At 45.0% G+C, this 21,306-nt stretch overlaps 2 protein-coding genes across 6 annotated transcripts in view; one reads left to right on the forward strand and one right to left on the reverse strand.

The window, feature by feature from the left end:
• Positions 1–21,306, reverse strand: part of LOC140720992 (uncharacterized) — a 371,190-nt gene that overhangs the window by 51,693 nt on the left and 298,191 nt on the right. The gene's annotated exons all lie outside the window — the stretch shown is intronic.
• The window catches only part of LOC140720985 (NACHT, LRR and PYD domains-containing protein 3-like), a 58,949-nt gene that overhangs the window by 33,259 nt on the left and 4,384 nt on the right, over positions 1–21,306 (forward strand). For all 5 annotated transcript variants that reach the window (XM_073035846.1, XM_073035847.1, XM_073035848.1 and 2 more), the window contains 3 exons: positions 663–834; positions 937–1,002; positions 14,552–16,289. In XM_073035846.1, the coding sequence (XP_072891947.1) occupies positions 663–834; positions 937–1,002; positions 14,552–16,289 (1,976 nt within the window). The remainder of the gene's footprint in view (positions 1–662; positions 835–936; positions 1,003–14,551; positions 16,290–21,306) is intronic.

The following is a 21,306-nucleotide window of genomic DNA, read 5'->3' on the forward strand; positions in this document are numbered from 1 at the left end:
ACAAATGTACTAATGCTATAGAACCTGATAACTAACTCAAAATCAGGGCACATCAGCCCGGGTCACCTGGGAGGATCCACTAGAACAGTAAATATTAGCAGGAATTTGCCAAGCTGTTCCAGAGATGAATCACGGCACAATCCTATAGAATCAAACCTAATTAACAATCCAACTGTGCTATCTGTCAATGGAGATTGTCATCCCAAGTACTTGTGGGTGTGAAATGTTCACACGGAGCACATCCATGTCACTTCTATCATACAGAAAGAGACAGACCCAGACCAGATTGCAGAGCAAAGCAATGGATTGTGCAGCAGCAGCAGAGTTGTAACGAGCCCTAATCCACTGGTTAATGGTCCAATGTCTAGCTCAGGTTGTCATTACCGACAAAACCATGTACTAGGTCCACAGGCTTTATGGAGGAATGTGGCAAAAGAGATTACTTCACTCTGCGACAAAATACCAACTTGTATTTGTGTTCAGTTCGTGTTTTGGTTCCATTATCTGAACCCATAGATTTACAACACCTAGATCAGGAGACAGACCAGTGATTGTCCCGGTACTCTTGGGCAATGAGACTAGTTGAATGTTCCATCAATGAGCAAATATCTTCCTCATCATTCTGTGTCTGTCAATCCTCTCTTCACTGTTATTCTTCACAGGAAGTCACTGAGCTTGTGGAGAGGAGAAACCGGACGGAGAGCTCCAAACTCTTCCTCAGTCTGGTGATGGAGAAAGGCACCCAGGCCCAGAGGGAGATGTGGAAATCCTTTGTGGAAATGAGGAAGGAGTTACCAAAGTTGGACAAGATACTGAAGGAAATCCATGAACTCGGTACAGTGAAATAACACCATCTACCCTAAAACAGATTGAAACTTTCCAGATTTAACAATGCACGTTGGACCCAATTTCATTAAAGTTTTTCTATGTCAACAGGTCCTGATCCATATGAAGGCATGAATATCACCCGAGGCTTTAATGAGTCATCTTCTCAACTGAAGGGTGAGTGATGAAATAAGCAATTCAAACTGATAACTTGACAGGAATGATGTTGAACAGCGATTTTTCACAGATTGCTGAAACTAGGAGCCCAGCTGTCAGTGTTTGTGGAAAGGGATGGTCTTGACTGAAATTTACTATCAGTCAATTGGTATTGAGTTGAAGTTGCACTTCAGGCCATTTTTGACATTTTGCGCAACTAACTCAGTTCGGTATTTTGGACAGTCAGCCATAAGACTCACTCAGGCATCTTCAACCAGCAAGGTCCTGCTTCCCAAGAAACCCATAGATGTTGCTGGCAGTCTGCTGATGTGTTGTGAATCCCAACAATGCTGACTGTTGATACAGCTGCAAATCCCAGATTGTCTGAAAGCAGAATAATCGTGAAGTTCATCCACGGTTAGGACGACATGGTATTGGAGTACTGATTTCCAACATCAGTGATCTTGGTTCAATTCACACTGCAGTCTGTAAAGAGCTTGTGTTTTCTCTCCATGACTGCGAGGAATTCTTCTGGATACCCCGCTTTCTTGCATGTTCTGAAGATGGAGTCATAGAAAAGTTCTGCACATTATCAGGCACATAGACCCATCTACCCTATGCTGAGCCACTTAAACTGCCTACTCCCAGTTACCTCTATCCATGTACCTAATCAAACACCTTAAAAGTTGAAATATAGACTTTTATATATTTGTGCTGGCATCATGTTTCACACTCTGACAAACATCTGAGTGAAGTAGATTTACAGAATGGATCAGGAGACAGACCAGTGGTTGTCCCGGTGCTCTTGCACAATGAGTCTAGTTGAATGTCCCCTTAAAACATTCACCATGGCCTCTAGTTGTAGTCCCACATATTGTCAGTGAAAAAGTTTGCTTACATTTTCCCTATTTATACCCCCCATAATTTTGTATAGCTCTATTAATTCTCTCAATTTTCTGCATTCCAAGGATTACAGTCCTGATCTATTCCAATTTTCGTTACAACTCAGGTCTTCCAGACCTAGTAATGTCCGTGCAAAATGTTCACTGAACTCTTTAGCCAGTTCCATCTTTCCTGTAGGTCACCAAAACTTCACACAATGCTCCAAACTAGGCCTCACCAATGTCTTGCACAACTTCAACATAACATCCCATCTTCTGTACTCAGTACTTTGATTTATGAAGGCCAATGTGCCAAAAGCTTTCTTTATGACCCCGTCTACCTGTGACGCCACTTTCAATGAATTCCCAGATCATTTTGTTCTACCACATTCCTCAGTGCCCCAACATTCACTGTATTGGCCTTGTTTGGCCCTGTCAAAGTGCAACACCTCACACTTGTCTGCATTAATTTGTATCTGCCATGTTCAGCCATTTTTCCTAACATTTCAGATCCAGCTGCGAGTCATGATAGACTTCCTTGCTGTCCACTACACCATCAATATTGATGACATTGCAAATGTGCTGATCCAGTTAACTACGTTATAATCCAGATCTTTGATATAGATGACAAGCAACAATGGACCCAATACCAGTCTCTGCAGTACACATGACCTGTCTCGAGTCAGAGAGGCAACTCTCTGGATTATCACACAAAGCTAGTGTCTCGTCCAATTTACGACCTCATCTTGAATGCCGAGCAATCTTCTTGACCAAGCTTCCATGCAGGACTTTGTGAAATGCCTTATTAACGTGCATATAGACAACATCCACTGCCTGGCCTTTATCAGCTTTCCTGGTAACTTCCTCGAAGAACTCTATAAGTTTGGTTAGACATGACCTATCACACACAAAGCCATGCTGACTATCCTCAATCGGTCCATGTCCAGATGTACAGGTCAGTAGGTTTAATTGGTCACATCGGTGTAATTGGGCAGTGTGGGCGCATGGACTGGAAGGGGCTGTCACTATGCTGTATCGCTAAAATTAATGAAGCAGTTCCTTCAGCCAGAGTCCAACTCAGCATAATTTGAATGAGTATTAAACTATACTTCGTTTAATCCACATTACGACCATGGACTGAACAGACTTCTGGCAGGGTGTTGATGCACCGTAAAACAGCAGGCAGCCCTGGCCTGGGAAGTTCACTTCCCAGAGTGTCCCAGTACATGGTCAATCCCTGCATACACCCCTGGAGGTTTCCGCAGACATTGAACTCCCTTGTACTCTTGGCAGTGTCCTGATACCCTGAACCTCTCTGCCCTGTAATATATTCACAAAACGCTTTTACATTTTTTTGTCATTTTTTTTATTGAAGTTCATCATCAAACAAACATTTCCATAAGATGTACTTCAGACATTGTACATATATATCATATAATCATATAATCACAAATCTCCACAAAGTATTTATGTGAGGTATACACTTATAGAAAAGAGTGGAAAGAAAAGAAACAAGCAAAAGGAAAGAACTATGTATAAGTAGGGAGTGATTTTTTTTTTACAACAGGTTCATTGATCTGTGAGAATAAAATCAGGCCTATGAGGCATTATGTAGTTAAACCATTTTTCCCAGTATGCATCAAATTGTTCCAGCTTATGATTAACAGATGCTGTTATCTTCTCGATTTTGTAAATGTCCATTGTAATTTCCATCCATGTATTTAAAGTCGAGCTCTCCTGTGATAACCATTTCCTAGTAAGAGTCTTTTTACCAGCCACCAACAGTATATTCATTAAATATTTATCTCTTTTCAACCATTCTTGAGGTATATATCCAAAATATATGGTCTTACTCTCTAAGGGTATTTCAGATTTAAAGATGTCTTGTAGGGCATTGTGTATCCCCCTCCAATAGTTTTTGATAACAGGGCAGTCCCAAAAATATGATAATGATTTGCATTTAGATTTCCACAATTTCTCCAGCAAACAGGGAGGTTATTATCATAATGGGATTTCTGAGAGGGTGTAATAAAATATCTTATCACGTTTTTCCATCCAAACTCCCTCCATTTTTGTGAACTATTACACTTCCATTGATACCTCCATATTGTTGTCCATTCTTCCTCAGATATAATTATCCCTCCTTCCTTCTCCCATTTTGTTTTAATGTATGAAGTCGAATGTGTTTTAAGATTTGAGAACCCCTTATACATGCTTGAAATGCTTCTACTACCATTATCTGAATTTTATGTTTTTCTAAAGAGCTCTATCAAGCATGTATTTGCCTTGGTTACCTTTTTAAGCATCTTATTAACATATTGTCACCTCTGTAAATACCGATTTAAAAAATATTGTTTTTCTAATACGTGTATCTCTTTAAGCATTTCAAAACTGAACAGTGTTCCTTCTTTCATTATGTTGCAAAGAACTGTTATTCCTTTAGCTGTCCAGTCCTTAAATCTAGCATCCAATTTATTTGGTGTAAAATCCGAGTCATATGCATACCATTTAAGAATCTCCCTCTAGATTATATTCTTTTATAATAGTTTTCCATATTTTAAGAGTCAATTTCACCCATGGGTTATCAATAGTATTTATGTACCTTTGCTGGTTGTTATCAGCCAGAATTGCTTGTATGGGGATGGGAAGTACCCACTCCTCAATGTTTTTCCATTGAGCGTCATGTGATGGGTTGCACCAACATATCACAGCTCTCAACTGTGCTGCAAAATAATCATCTCTAAGAGAAGGTAGGCACGATCCCCCCTTTTCCTTTGCTAATTGCAAAGTTTTGAGAAGAGGACTAGGCCTTTTGCCCTGCCAAATATACCTTGATAGCATCTTGTTCCATTCATTGAATTGATTTTGATTAATCTCTATTGGTAGGGTCTGAAAGAGATGTAACAGTCTGGGCAGTACATTCATTTTAATAGACTCAATCCTTGAACTGAGACTGAGAAAAGGAATCAGGCTCCATCTTGCCACATCTTCCTTTTTTTTATATAAAGGCTGATAATTACATTCTGATAATTTTGCCAAATCTTTTGGTATAATGATGCCCAGATAATTGAAAGACTCTGTATGCCATTCCCAGGGGTATCGACTTTCAATTTCTCTTGGTGGGCTATAGTAATATGAAAGTAATTGGGTTTTATCTATGTTGATCTTGTATCCTGATAATTGACCATATTGTTCAAAGGATTGCATCAATTTAGGCAAAGAGTATGTTGGTTGCCCTAGATAGATCAAGATGTCATCTGCATAACAAGCCAATTTATACTCTGCCCCTTTTATAGTAATTCCCCTGATATCTTCATTTTGTCTGATGTATTGAGCTAATGGTTCCAGATATAACGCGGAGTAATGGTGACCATGCACAACCCTGTCTCGTGCCCCTTTCTAGGGCAAGACTATTTGATAAATATCCATTGATTTTAATCCTAGCAGTAGGATTATCATATAATGTCTGTATAGTTTTATTAATTGTGCCTTGGAAACCAAATCTATGTAAAACTCTGTAAAGAAAATTCCAATTAATCGAATCAAATGCTTTTTCAGCGTCCACGCTTATCACTATTGCTTTGATTTTATTTTTTTGTATATGATCCATAATGTGGAGTGTCCTTCATATATTGTCTTGTGTCTGGCATTGTCGTATAAAACCTGTCTGATCATTACATATCAGTATGGGTCAGAAACTCCTCTAATCGTTTGGCCATGATGGAGGTAAATAACCTATAATCTACATTAAGAACGGATATTGGTCTAAATGACCCACATTCCATTTTATCCTTGCCTTCTTTCTGTATAGCTGAGATTATCGCTTCCTTCCAACTGGGTGGCATTTGTGCCTTTTTTTAGAGCCCAGTTCAGTGTGGGGAGTAAAACAGGAATTAACTCATTTTTGAGTTTGTTGTACCACTCTGCCGTATACCCATCTGATCCTGGTGACTTGATAATTTAAGCCTATTAATTGCAGCTTTTAATTCAACTTCAGTTATATCAGCAGTCATCATTCTATTTTGTTCTTCGCTTAAAGTGGGTAACTCTAGAAAATTCAAGAAAGTGTCAATTTGGGTTATGCTTCCCCCTGGAACTTTGGAATGTAGAGTTTTCAAAAACACTTCTTGAATTTCACTTAGCTTATTTTTTATCATTTTCGTTCTTGGGTCCCTAATTCTATGAATTGTATTTACTGCTATCTTTTTTTCAGTTTCCACACCAGTATTTTCATAGATTTTGATCCACTTTCATAATGTCTCTGTTTCAGAAACATTAAGTTTTTCCTGATTCCTTGCATAGCCAAATTATTTATTTCATCCCTAATTCTTTTAATTTCCCCTAATGTACCTGTGCCAAATTCAATTTGTGTTTTTTCTCTAGTTCCTTCAGCCTATTTTGTAATTCCTCTAATGTTTTATTCCTTATTTTTTTCTGATATGAAGATATCGCTATAATTTTCCCACTTAAGACCACCTTCAGAGTATCCCATAACATGGGAGGTGAAGTCTCCTCTAAGTAGAGACCAATTTATTTTTTAATTTGTTCCTTTAGTACGGATCATTGAGTAAGCTTGAATTTAGTTTCCAAATAGTATTCTTTGGTTGTAGGTCAAAATCAACAGATAAGTATATAGGTGCATGGTCACTTACATCTATTGTCCCAATTCCACAGGTGTTTATTTTGTCTTTGTCTTCTCCAAATGTTATGAAATAGTCTATTCTTGTATATACAGAATGGGGAGCAGAATAATGAGTGTCATCCCTTCTGTCAGGGAAAAGGTCCCTCCATATATCAATTAAACCAACATCCTCAAAAAGGGTATTAACTTTCTTGTGTAAAGATTTTGTTTCATAGGTTTTTCTATCGGAAGAGTCTAAGTTTGGTTGTAATTGTAAATTTAAGTCTCCCCCACATATCAGGAGACCTTCTCTTTCCATTACCATAATATCAGTAATTTTCTGAAAGAAACCAATATCACTTCCGGGGTGTGTGTATATATTCAATAGAGTAACTGAATTGCCGTCTATATTCCCCTTACCAGAATATATCTGCCCTCTTTATCTCCAATTTCGAATACTTTCTCAAAATTTACCTTACTTGAGATAAGAATAGCAACTCTTCTCCTATGTCCTGATTTATATGAGGAGAACAACAGATTAGTGAAGCCCATTCTCTTTAGTTTTTTATGCTCATTATCACTTAAATGAGTTTCCTGTAAATACACTACATGGGCTTGTTCTTTTTTTCATTTTGCATAAAATTCTCTTACGATTGATTGGATTTAATAGCCTATTTACATTAAAATAAATGAATTTTACCTTGTCCTTAGCCATCTGTATTTATCTGTCAATGTATCATTGAAATTAGAATAAAACTTAATCGATCTACTCCCTGAACAAATAAGAACCAATAAATGCAAATAATAACAAAAATGGCAACAGACATGTGATTCCAAGGCTGAGGTCTCTAGTAGATGACCCTGTGTTGAGCTACAGGAAATGTCTAGCTGTGGGGGATAAACCCTCCTATTTGTGAGTTGAGGGCCCCCATTGCAGTATTCATAAAAGTCAGTGAACAAATCCATTACACAGAAAAGGTTTCCCTGTGTGTGTGTGTATGTGTATATATGAAGGGGGTGAGGACTGTCTTTGGGAAACTCCAGGTCCCTTCCTGATATATTTCTCTCAGCCTCCTCCCGTCTCCTGCCTTCTCGATTCTCACACTATTTCCCAAGTGGAGAGGGATAATTCCTGAGTCAGGCTTTCCTTCGTTTTGGTCATGCTGACGGGCAACCCTCTGGCCTTCATGTCTGTAGTCGCCTCTTCCACTGTCTGGTACAACCGCGTTCCGTTGTCATAAAACACTCGAAGTTTAGCAGGGTACGGAGTTTGAAATCTAATCTTATTTTGCTTTAGTACTTGCTTTACTTCAAAGTATTCTTTGCGTTTCTGGAGGACTCTGGTGGGGGGGGAATAATCTTGATCGAAATATATTAATTTATCATCGAAAAACACACTTTTCTTACCCCAGGTCCTTTGTAGAATCTCTGCCTTGGTGCTGCACCGAAGGAACTTAATTATTATTGAGCGTAGGTTTCGGAACTAACGCGCGGTGCGTTCTCTCGATTTCCAGCTTCATAGCCAGGGGAAGCTCCAGCGCGTCCCGCAGTAACTTTCCGACAAACTCCGTCATGGACGAGCCCTCTGCTCCTTCGGGAATGTTGTAGATTCTGATATATTTCCGCCATGATCTTCTCTCCAGGTCAAGCAGTTTACCTTCTTTGTGATGTATTATTTTTATTGTCTTGCTCAGTATCCATTCCACGTTTTGTACGCGATCTTCCACGTTCTCAATGCTAGTCTCTGCCACCGCTATTTTTTGATTAACGCTGGCGAGCTCTGATTTACAATCATGCAGCTGCTGCTTTATTTCTTTCTGGACCTCCATTATTTCTTTCAGGATTTTGAAGACATTCACCGCTTCGACTGAACGAGGCCCGGCGTCCGCCTCACCAGCACGCAGTCGGGATGGAGAGCCGCTCGCTGCACTCCTCTTGGACGCAGGCTCCGCAGTGTCGCTTTTTTTATTTCCATTTCTTCTCCCCATTCTTGCCCCTCTTTTCAGTTCAAATATTTTTCAAAAAATATTATATTTGAAGGGTTAATGGGGCTTAATACGCGTTGTTCCGGAGGAGCTAGTGACTTAAGGTGCCATTCCCGACTATGACATCACCGGAAACCAAAACGCTTTTACATTTCTCTTAAACATCATTATGTCATGTCCCAGACTGGTCTCATAATTCATTTCAAGTATATTTCGCAGAACATTTTCTTTGGTTTTTTTTTATTCTTTAATCCAAGAACACCACCTTTTATTAGTAAAACCACTGATGTACCTTGATTTTCAATGTTCCTTACCATTTACTCCTTTCATGCCCACATTGGCACCAAACTCCCACTATTCAGTTTTGAATGACTCCAGCCTTCTGGGTGAAGAATTATTTTCAATCAGCGCTATGGTATACAATCAAAATCATCCCTCTACTACTTCAGGATGTCTGTGTTTAATCCATCTGTTTTCCTTCACATAACTGCTATGAACCTTAGCTTCAGTCTCCATATTGAAAATGCTTTAATTACACGAAGGAACAGGGTCTCTCCTCGACGCGCTTTAAAATTTATACACTCTTCAATCCGTTAATAAATGCAATCCAGATTCATTTTTTGGGATGATCTCCTATGATGGCACTTTTATTCATTACAGCTCTGTGATTTATTTACTCCTGTATCTCCTGATAACTGTTCAGTGGTGTGTAGTATAACTGAATCAAAGAGGTTGCACTTTTTCTGCAAGGAAGGGACTGAGTTTGTTTACAAGTTGGATTTCACTTCATATAACCTTACAACCATATAACAATTCCAGCATGGAAACAGGCCATCTTGGCCCTTCTAGTCCATGCTGAATGCTTACTCTCACCTAGTCCCACCTACCTGCACTCAGCCCATAACCCTCCATTCCTTTCCTGTCCATATACCTATCCATTCTTTTTTTAAAATGACATGGCTAAATAGATGAAATTCTCTTCAAAATGTAGGTGTTTTGATTGAGATGTCATTTCAGATTTGTTACTTTATTGATTTATTGTTTATTACGTTAATGGACAGGAATTGGGAATCTAACTTCGATGCGGCTCAATGACCTTCATCTGGTCAGGGAGATTGAGGAGGTGATAGATAGGAGCTATAAGCAGGTAGTTACACCGGGGCCTCAGGAGAGAGATAAGTGGGTAATAGTCAGGAGAGGGAAGGGCAAGAGTCAGATACTACAGAGTACCCCAGTGGCTGTCCACATTAACAATAAGTACTCCTGTTTCAGTACCGTTGGGAGGGGAGAGCCTACATGGGGGAAGCAAAAGTGGCTGTGCCCCTGGACAGATTCTGGCCCTGTGGCTCAGAAGGGTAGGGAAAGGAAGAGGATGGCAGCAATGATAGGGAACTCTATAGTTACGAGGTCAGACTCAGGATTCTGTGGATGCAGGAAAGAAACACAGATGGTAGTTTGCCTCCCAGGTGCCAGGGTCTGGGATGTTTCTGATCGTGTCCAATATCCTATTGTGGGAAGGGGATCAGCCAGAGGTCATGGTACATATTGTTACCAATGACATGGCTAGGAAAAGAGAGGAGGTCCTGAAAACAGACCACAAGGAGTTAGGTTTGAAGTTGAGAAGCAGGACCTCAAACATAGTAATTTCAGGATTACTGCCTGTGCCACATGATAGTGAGTATAGGAATAGAATGAGGTGGAGGATAAATGCATGGCTGGCAGATTGGAGCAAGGGCAGGGATTCAGATTTCTGGATCATTGGGACCTCTTTTGGGGCAGATGTGGCCTGTACAAAAAATACGAGATGCATTTTAATCCCAGGGGGACCAATATCCTGGCGGGGCGGTTTGTTAAGGCAATTGGGGAGCGTCTAAATTAGAATTACTGGAGAGTGGGAACCAAACTGAAGAGACGGAGGAAGAGATGCTTGGCTGCCAAATAGAGAAAGCTTGTCGACCTTGCAAGAGGGAGGATAGGGAGGTGATAGAGAAGAGATGTGCTCAGACTTATGGTTTGAGATGTGTCTATTTTAATGCAAGGCATATTATGAACAAGGCGGATGAGCTTAGAGGGTGGATCCGTACTTGGAGCTATGATGTTGTGGCCATTACAGAGACTTTGATGGCTCAGGTGGCAGGAATGGTTACTTCGAGTGCCAGGCTTTAGATGTTTCAGAAAGTACAGGGAAGTAGGCAAAAGAGGTGGGAGCATGGCACTGTTGATCTGAGGTAGTGTCATGGCTGCAGTAAAGAAGGAAGTCATGGAAGTAAAGGAGGCTGTCTATGGAGTCTCTGTGGGTGGAGGTTAGGAATAGGAGGGGGTCAATAAATCTGGGTGTTTTTATAGACCACCCAATAGTAACAGGGACATTGAGGAGCAGTTAGGGAGACAGATTCTGGAAAGGTGTATTAATAACAGGGTTGTCATGATGAGAGATTTTAATTTCCCAAATAGTGATTGGCATCTCCCTAGAGCAAGTGGTTTAGATGGGGTGTAGTTTGTCTGGTGTGTTCAGGAAGTTTTCTTAACACAGTGTGTAGATAAGCCTACAAAAGGAGAGGCTGTACTTGATCTGGTATTGGGAAATGAACCTGGTCAGATGTCAGGTCTCTCAGTGGGAGAGCATTTTGGAGAGAGTGATCACAATTCTATCTCCTTTACCATAGCATTGGAGAGGGATAGGAAAATGACAAGCTAGGAAAACATTTAATTGGAGTAAGGGGAAATATGAGTCTATTCAGGCAGGAAGTTGAAAACATAAATAGGGAACAGGTGTACTTAGGGAAATGTATGGCAGAAATGTGGCAAATGTTCAGGGGATACTTGTGTGGAGTTCTGCATAGGTACGTTCCAATGAGACAGGGTACAGGAACCATGGTGTAAAAAAGGCTGCTATAAATCTTGTCAAGAAGAAATGAAAAGCTTACCAAAGGCTCAAAAAAAGTTGGTAATGATAGAGATCTAGAAGACTATAAGGCTAGCAGGAAGGAGCTTAATAAGAAAATTAGGATAGCCAGAAGGGGCCATGAGAAGGTCATGGACAGAATTAAGGAAAACACTGAGGCAAATGTGAAGAGCGAGAGGATAAGATTTTACAGAATAGGACCAATCAAGTGTGACAGTGGAAAAGTATGTGTGGAACCGAAGGAGATAGCAGAGGTGCATAATGAATACTTTGCTTCAATATTCACTATGGAGATGGATCGTGTCAATTGTAGGGATAATTTACAGTGGACTGAAAAGCTTGAGCATATAGATACTGAGAAAGAGGATGTGCTGGAGCTTTTGGAAAGCATCAAGTTGGATAAGTCACCAGGACCAGGTGAGAAGTATACCAGGCTACTGTGGGAGGCCAGGGAGGAAATTGCTGAGCCTCTGGCAATGATCCTTGCATCATCAATGAGGACGGAAGAGGTTCCGGAGAATTGGAGGTTGTGGGTGTTGTTCCCTGTTTCAAGAAAGCAAGTAGAAATAGTCCTGGAAATTATAGACCAGTGAGTCTTATTTCAGTGGTTCATAATTTGGTGGAGAAGATCCTGAGAAGCAGGATTTATGAACATTTGGAGAGGCATGATATGTTTCAGAGTAGTCAGCATGGATTTGTCAAAGACAGGTCGTGCCTTACGGGCCTGATTGATTTTTTTTGAGGATGTGACTAAACACATTGATGAAGGTAGAGCAGTAGATGTAGTGTATATGGATTTCAGCAAGGCATTTGATAAAGTACCCCTTGCAAGACTTATTGAGAAAGTAAGGAGGCATGGGATTCAAGAGCACATTGCTTTGTGGATCTAGAATTGGCCTGCCCACAGAGGGCAAAGAGTGATTGTAGACGGGTTCATATTCTGCATGGAGGTCGGTGACCAGTGGAGTGCCTCAGGGATCTGTTTTGGGACCCTTACTCTTTGTGATTTTCATAAATGACCTGGATAAGGAAGTGGAGGGATGGGTTAGTAAATTTGCTGATGATACAAAGGTTGGGGGTGCTGTGGATAGTGTGGAGGACTGTCAGAGGTTGCAGCGGGACATTGATAGGATGCGAAACTGGGCTGAGAAGTGCCAGATGGAGTTCAACCCATATTAGTGTGAGGTTGTTCATTTTGGTAGATCAAATATACTGGCAGAATATGGATTCTTGACAGTGTGGCGGATCAGAGGAATTTTGGGGTCCAAGTCCATAGGGAACTCAAAGCTGCTGCACAGGTTGACTCTGTGGTTAAGAAGGCATATGGTGCATTGGCCTTCATCAAACATGTGGTTGAATTTAGGAGCTGAGAGGTAATGTTGCAGCTATATAAGACCCTGGTCAGACACCACTTGGAGTATTTTGCTCAGTTCTGGTCACCTCACTACAGGAAGGATGTGGAAACCATTGAAAAGGTGCAGAGGAGGTTTACAAGAATGTTGCCTGGATTGGGGAGCAAGCCTTATGAGAATAGGTTGAGTGAACTTGGCCTTTTCTCCTTTAAGCTACAGAGGATGAAAGGTGACATGACAGAGGTGTATGCAATGATGAGATGCATTGATCGTGTGTATTGTCAGAGGCTTTTTCCCGGGGCTGAAATGGCTAACATGAGAGGGCACAGTTTTAAGGTGCTTGGAAGGAGGTACAGAGGAGATGTCAGGGGTAAGTATTTTTTATGCAGAGTGGCAAGTACGTCGAATGGGCTTCCAGCGATGGTGTTGGAGGCTGATATGATAGGGTTGTTTAAGAGACTACTGGATAGGTATGTGGAGCTTAGAGAAATAGAGGGCTGTGGGTAACCCTTGGTAAATTCTAAGATGAGGACAAGTTCGGCCCAGCTTTGTGGGCCGAAAGGCCTTTATTGTGCTGTAGGCTTTCATTTTCTATGCTTCTAACTTGTTGGTTAATATGTTAAAACTGATATTATGGATCTAGGTGCAGTTTCAGAGACAGAAATCAGAAGGGGAATAAGAAAGCGCCGTGGTCCAATAAAATCAGCGTCCAAGTGAAGAAATCCAATTCAATATTCGCCACCTGCAGACTCCAGTATCCATGAAAATGCATTCACTTCCAAACAACTCCATTTTTTACATCCCTTTATCAACCGTATCATGGTTGACCACAGTCCTGTTAACCTAATTGACAGGGAACATACATGATTATGGTCAACTCTTGCTTCAGAGTTTCAACTGGCTCCAAAATATTTTTTTCAATCTGTAATATGGTTTCTTTTCCTGTTTATCAGTTTGTATTTATAACATTGCAATGCATCCCTCTGTAGCTGCAGTGCAACAGGAACCTTTGCCAGTGAGCTATCGAGCATAGTTGCCCGGCATGTTCAATATGCATTTTCTCAAGGAATCTATGCCCTATTTTTCACATTCTGTCCCAATTTATGCGTGCAATATCCCAGATAACAAATAAAACAATAAAGGGAAGGGATATTATACTTCAGATTCAGGGCTATCAGTGGAGATTTGGAAAGTGAGAAGAGGCAGAATGGCTGAACTGAAGGTGCAGAGTTTGCATGTGGGCTTTTGCGTTGGGGCAGGTTAGAAAGACCGAGAGGTAGTTACGAGCAGAAATAGTCTATAAATGGGAATTAAAGTTGTTAATTCAAAATGTTGCTGAGTGATTCCAGTGCAGAAAGATGTGTGTGGTGTTTGGTGAAGGGTCTTGCTGAGAGCTGAGGAAGTGGTGTGATATTTTCAGACAAGTTCAGGGCAGTGAAATACGAGGGATGAGATCACCAGAATGCCAGAGTGGCCCATCAGGAAGGGGTTGTTATGAACTAGATTGTGGAGTCATTATTGATGAGCTGTCAAGAATCATTGGATATCAGAAAGAGTCTCTGGACAGGAAAATCACATGTGCCGTTACATGGGCAGGAAGGAAAAAGTGAAATAGCAGTGGGAAGTTACACCTTCACTGATCACTGAATATTAGATTGTACAATCTTATATTTTCTTGGTCTGTGAACCAGGTTTCATTGTCCACACCGTCGTCCATAGGAACGTTGAATTCTTGCAATATCAGCACAGAGATTACGTTGCAACTTTCAAGTTATGTCTTGGACAAGTGTAATGTGGTGATTATTTTATCTGTTTTCCCATTTAAGATATTCAAGAGAAACACAAGCAGACTCTATGGGCACAAGCTGAAACACTGAGAGTGAACACGATCCTGATGACGGAAAAGGTGAAGGTTTTTCAGTTAGTTGATCGATACGCTGAGCTCACGGTCATTTCTACTGTTCGAGATCGGAGACTGGTGGAACATGAGCTGCTGGCAAGAGGCAGAGACCATGAGGAGTGGAGACAGAAGGATCTCCGTGGAGAGCTGGAAAAAATCCGGACTGATCAGCTGTACCAGAGCAGCTTTTCCCGGAGTAAATCCAAATCTGGGAGTTCGGTAGCAGTGGCCGGAGTCGCAGGGATTGGGAAAACAACAATGGTTCAAAAGATCCTTTATGACTGGGCCACAGGGAAAATATACCAACAGTTCCAGTTTGTCTTCGGTTTCAAATTTCGTGATTTAAACTCCATTAACTGCAGAATAAACCTGAGGGAACTGATTCTGGACCAGTATCCTTACTTTGGGAATACCCTGAGAGAGGTCTGGAAGAACCCAGAGGGATTGCTGTTTATATTCGATGGTTTGGATGAATTCAAACACAAAATTGATTTTGCTGACAGTCGGAAAGATACAGAACCCAAGCACCAGTGCCCAGATCCTGAGTGGTGGTGTGAAGTGTCTGACATTGTGTACAGTTTAATCCAGCACAAGCTGCTCCCAGGGTGTTCAGTGCTGGTGACCACCCGCCCCACTGCGTTACATTTATTGAAAAAGGCAGAGATCAGTGTCTGGGCTGAAATCATGGGATTTGTTGGTGAGGAACGGAAGGAATATTTCAATAGGCATTTTGACGATCAGACGGTGGCAGCAGCTGTTTTCAAACACGTGAAGGAGAATGAGATCCTATACACCATGAGCTACAACCCCTCCTACTGCTGGATCCTTGCTCTGGCACTGGGTCCCTTCTTCACACAAAGAGTCAGGGACCCGCAGAGAGTTCCCAAGACCATCACCCAACTGTACTCCTACTACATTTACAACATCCTGAAGAACCACAGTCGTGAGATTGAGAACCCCCGTGATCTGTTACTCAGGATTAGTCAGATGGCCTTCAGAGGAGTGTCTGAGAGGAAGATTCTGTTTACAGATGGAGATTTGATCAACTACAATCTGCAGCCTTCCCAGTTCCTGTCCGGGTTCCTGATGGAGCTTTTGGAGAGAGAGGATTCTGCCCGGTGTGTGGTGTACACATTCCCACACCTCACCATCCAAGAGTTTGTAGCTGCAGTTGCACAATTCCTGAATCCACATCCCGGGGATATCCTAAAATTCCTCACTGAAGCCCACAACACGTCAGATGGGCGTTTTGAGATATTTCTTCGTTTTGTTGCTGGACTCTCCTTCCCAATGGCAACTCGGGGCCTGGAGGAGTTTCTGGGTCCATTTCCTCGTGAAACAACCTGCCGGGTGATTGACTGGGTGAAGGAGGAGGTTAAACGCCAGAGTGGCAACTCGAGGAGTAAAGCTGGTAAAAGGAGCCTCTTGAACTCATTGCACTACCTGTTTGAGTCTCACAATAGTGGGCTGGCTCAGGCCGCACTGGGATCTGTGAAAAAACTTTCATTCAATAGAATGACACTGACCCCGATTGACTGTGCGGTCCTGTCTCATGTCATCGGTCTCTGTGATACAATACAACACCTCGACCTACAGAGCTGCCACATTCAGTATGAAGGAATCCAACGGCTGGGACCCGGGCTACACAAGTGCCAGGAGTTGAGGTAACTTGATTTAGCTCTCACCCTGAATTGTGAAACTGTTCCATTGTGTTATTTCAATGTAAAGGATTTTGGGTAAAACTGTAGCAAATTAGATTGTAAAGAACTATATCAAATGCCTAAGGGATTGGTCTGTAATTCCCTAAGGATGGGAGGGTTCTCTGGTTCCTTGTAAAGGGATGTTGGAGACTTCATCAGATCAGTGAAGAATGGCTATTGGTTGAATGGTAATAAATCACAGGAATGGCTGTGTTTCTCGCTGCCTCTGACATGTCCATTGACAATGTTCCTTCTCACTGTTACTGACACTGAGACCGATGCTACTTGCAACAATTGGGTCAGAGATTCACAGCCCCACCCCGGCAATGGATAGGAGACTGTCAGTGGATTGTCCCAGTCAGAGAGAGAGAAATACCTTTGTGAGATTGTCCTCCCCTGCCATTTCCGGTGTGTGACTTTGCTCAGTACCAGATATCCAGGCACCATGGGCGCATCTCCTCTGTGCCACTGTTCAGACCCAACCCTCCTGTACAATAGATTTGCATCCACTCATCATGAAGGATTATTGTTTACCCTCAGAATCCTTTTGTGGGACCTCTCATCCCAATCCCACTTCCATTCCTGGGGATCTTGCCCCCATCCCCGTTCCTGCTGTGGGCTCTCTATTCCCCATTCCCTTTTCTCCTGTGGGAACTCTATTCCCCATTCACCTTCCTCCTGTGGGATCTCTATTCCCCATTCACCTTCCTCCTGTGGGATCTCATTTCCACATCCCGCTTCCTCCTGTGGGATCTCTATTCCCCATCCCCCATCCCCTGTGGGATCTCTCTACCCCATCCCCTTCCTCCTGTGGGATCTCTCTTCACAATCCCCTTCCTCCTGTGGGATCTCACTTCCCCATCCCCCTTCCCCTGTGGGATCTCTCTTTCCCATTCCCCTTCCTCCTGTGGGATCTCTTTTCCCCATCCCCCTTCCCCGGTAGGAACTCTCTTCCCCATCCCCTCCCTCCTGTGGGATCTCTCTTCACCAGCTCCGTTTCCTCTCCTCCCCATCCCTGTTCCTCCTATGGGATCTCTCTTTCCCATCCCCCTTCCTCCAGTGGGATCTCTCTTCCCCATTCGCCTTCCTCCAGTGGGATCTCTCTTCCTCATCCCCTTCCCTCCTGCGGGATCAATCTTCCCTCCAACCTTCCTCCCGTGGGATCTCTCTTCCCAATCCAACTTCCTCCAAAGGGAGCTCTCTTCCCTGTGCCCCTTCCCCCTGTGGGAACTCTCTTCCCCATCCCCCTTCCACCGGGCAAACTTCTGTTCCCCATTCCCTTTCCTCCAGTGGGATCTCTCTTTCCCATCCCCTCCCTCCTGTGGGATCCCTTCCCCATCCCCTCCCTCCTGTGGGATCTCTGTTCCCCATTCCCCTTCCTCCTGTGGGATCTCTTTTCCCCATCCCCCTTCCCCTGTGGGATCTCGCTTCCCCATCCCCTCCCTCCTGTGGTATCTCCCTTCCCCATCCCCCTTCCCCTGTGGGATCTCTCTTCCCCATCCCCCTTCCCCTGTGGGATCTCTCTTCCCCATTCCCCTCCCTCCGGTGGGATCTCTATTCACCAGCTCCATTTCCTCTCCTCCCCATCCCCCTTCCTCCAGTGGGATCTCTCTTCCCCATTCACCTTCCTCCTGTGGGATCTCTTTTCCACATTCATCTTCCTCCTGTGGGATCTCTATTCCCCATCCCCCATCCCCTGTGGGATCTCTCTACCCCATCCCCTTCCTCCTGTGGGATCTCTCTTCACAATCCCATTCCTCCTGTGGGATCTCTCTTCACAATCCCCTTCCTCCTGTGGGATCTCCCTTCCCCATCCCCCTTCCCCTGTGGGATCTCTCTTTCCCATTCCCCTTCCTCCTGTGGGATCTCTTTTCCCCATCCCCCTTCCCCGGTAGGAACTCTCTTCCCCATCCCCTCCCTCCTGTGGGATCTCTCTTCACAATCCCCTTCCTCCTGTGGGATTTTTCTTCCCCATCCCCCTTCCCCTGTGGGATCTCTCTTCCCCATTCCCCTCCCTCCAGTGGGATCTCTCTTCACCAGCTCCGTTTCCTCTCCTCCCCATCCCTGTTCCTCCTATGGGATCTCTCTTTCCCATCCCCCTTCCTCCAGTGGGATCTCTCTTCCCCATCCCCCTTCCTCCAGTGGGATCTCTCTTCCCCATCCCCCTTCCTCCAGTGGGATCTCTCTTCCCCATCCCCTTCCCTCCTGTGGGATCAATCTTCCCTCCAACCTTCCTCCCGTGGGATCTCTCTTCCCAATCCCACTTCCTCCAAAGGGAGCTCTCTTCCCTGTGCCCCTTCCCCCTGTGGGAACTCTCTTCCCCATCCCCCTTCCACCGGGCAAACTTCTGTTCCCCATTCCCTTTCTTCCTGTGGGATCTCTCTTTCCCATCCCCTCCCTCCTGTGGTATCTCCCTTCCCCATCCCCCTTCCCCTGTGGGATCTCTCTTCCCCATCCCCCTTCCCCTGTGGGATCTCTCTTCCCCATTCCCCTCCCTCCGGTGGGATCTCTATTCACCAGCTCCATTTCCTCTCCTCCCCATCCCCCTTCCTCCAGTGGGATCTCTCTTCCCCATTCATCTTCCTCCAGTGGGATCTCTCTTCCCCATTCATCTTCCTCCTGTGGGATGTCTTTTCCACATCCCGCTTCCTCCTGTGGGATCTCTATTCCCCATCCCCCATCCCCTGTGGGATCTCTCTACCCCATCCCCTTCCTCCTGTGGAATCTCTCTTCCCCATCCCCTCCCTCCTGTGGGATCTCTCTTCACAATCCCCTTCCTCCTGTGGGATTTTTCTTCCCCATCCCCCTTCCCCTGTGGGATCTCTCTTCCCCATTTCCCTCCCTCCAGTGGGATCTCTCTTCACCAGCTCCGTTTCCTCTCCTCCCCATCCCTGTTCCTCCTATGGGATCTCCCTTCCCCATCCCCCTTCCCCTGTGGGATCTCTCTTCCCCATCCCCCTTCCCCTGTGGGATCTCTCTTCCCCATTCCCCTCCCTCCGGTGGGATCTCTATTCACCAGCTCCATTTCCTCTCCTCCCCATCCCCCTTCCTCCAGTGGGATCTCTCTTCCCCATTCATCTTCCTCCTGTGGGATGTCTTTTCCACATCCCGCTTCCTCCTGTGGGATCTCTATTCCCCATCCCCCATCCCCTGTGGGATCTCTCTACCCCATCCCCTTCCTCCTGTGGGATCTCTCTTCACAATCCCCTTCCTCCTGTGGGATCTCCCTTCCCCATCCCCCTTCCCCTGTGGGATCTCTCTTTCCCATTCCCCTTCCTCCTGTGGGATCTCTTTTCCCCATCCCCCTTCCCCGGTAGGAACTCTCTTCCCCATCCCCTCCCTCCTGTGGGATCTCTCTTCACAATCCCCTTCCTCCTGTGGGATTTTTCTTCCCCATCCCCCTTCCCCTGTGGGATCTCTCTTCCCCATTCCCCTCCCTCCAGTGGGATCTCTCTTCACCAGCTCCGTTTCCTCTCCTCCCCATCCCTGTTCCTCCAGTGGGATCTCTCTTCCCCATCCCTGTTCCTCCAGTGGGATCTCTCTTCCCCATCCCCCTTCCTCCAGTGGGATCTCTCTTCCCCATCCCCCTTCCTCCAGTGGGATCTCTCTTCCCCATCCCCCTTCCTCCAGTGGGATCTCTCTTCCCCATCCCCCTTCCTCCAGTGGGATCTCTCTTCCCCATCCCCTTCCCTCCTGTGGGATCAATCTTCCCTCCAACCTTCCTCCCGTGGGATCTCTCTTCCCAATCGCACTTCCTCCAAAGGGAGCTCTCTTCCCTGTGCCCCTTCCCCCTGTGGGAACTCTCTTCCCCATCCCCCTTCCACCGGGCAAACTTCTGTTCCCCATTCCCCTTCTACCTGTGGGATCTCTCTTCCCCATCCCCCTTCCTCATGTGGGATCTCTCTTCCCCATCCCCTTCCCTCCTGTGGGATCAATCTTCCCTCCAACCTTCCTCCCGTGGGATCTCTCTTCCCAATCCCACTTCCTCCAAAGGGAGCTCTCTTCCCTGTGCCCCTTCCCCCTGTGGGAACTCTCTTCCCCATCCCCTCCCTCCTGTGGGATCTCTCTTCACAATCCCCTTCCTCCTGTGGGATTTTTCTTCCCCATCCCCCTTCCCCTGTGGGATCTCTCTTCCCCATTCCCCTCCCTCCAGTGGGATCTCTCTTCACCAGCTCCGTTTCCTCTCCTCCCCATCCCTGTTCCTCCAGTGGGATCTCTCTTCCCCATCCCTGTTCCTCCAGTGGGATCTCTCTTCCCCATCCCCCTTCCTCCAGTGGGATCTCTCTTCCCCATCCCCCTTCCTCCAGTGGGATCTCTCTTCCCCATCCCCCTTCCTCCAGTGGGATCTCTCTTCCCCATCCCCTTCCCTCCTGTGGGATCAATCTTCCCTCCAACCTTCCTCCCGTGGGATCTCTCTTCCCAATCCAACTTCCTCCAAAGGGAGCTCTCTTCCCTGTGCCCCTTCCCCCTGTGGGAACTCTCTTCCCCATCCCCCTTCCACCGGGCAAACTTCTGTTCCCCATTCCCCTCCCTCCCGTGGGATCTCTGTTCCCCATCCCCCTTCCCCTGTGGGATCTCGCTTCCCCATCCCCCTCCCTCCTGTGGGATCTCTCTTCCCCATCCCCCTTCCCCGGTAGGATCTCTCTTCCCCATCCCCTCCCTCCTGTGGTATCTCCCTTCCCCATCCCCCTTCCCCTGTGGGATCTCACTTTCCCATCCCCCTTCCCCTGTGGGATCTCTCTTCCCCATTCCCCTCCCTCCGGTGGGATCTCTATTCACCAGCTCCGTTTCCTCTCCTCCCCATCCCCCTTCCTCCAGTGGGATCTCTCTTCCCCATTCACCTTCCTCCTGTGGGATCTCTTATCCACATCCCCCTTCCTCCTGTAGGAATCTCTCTTCACAATCCCCTTCCTCCTGTGGGATCTCCCTTCCCCATCCCCCTTCCCCTGTGGGATCTCTCTTTCCCATTCCCCTTCCACCT

The sequence above is a fragment of the Hemitrygon akajei genome, unplaced genomic scaffold (genome assembly GCF_048418815.1).
Source record: "Hemitrygon akajei unplaced genomic scaffold, sHemAka1.3 Scf000049, whole genome shotgun sequence".
Lineage (NCBI taxonomy): Eukaryota > Metazoa > Chordata > Chondrichthyes > Myliobatiformes > Dasyatidae > Hemitrygon > Hemitrygon akajei.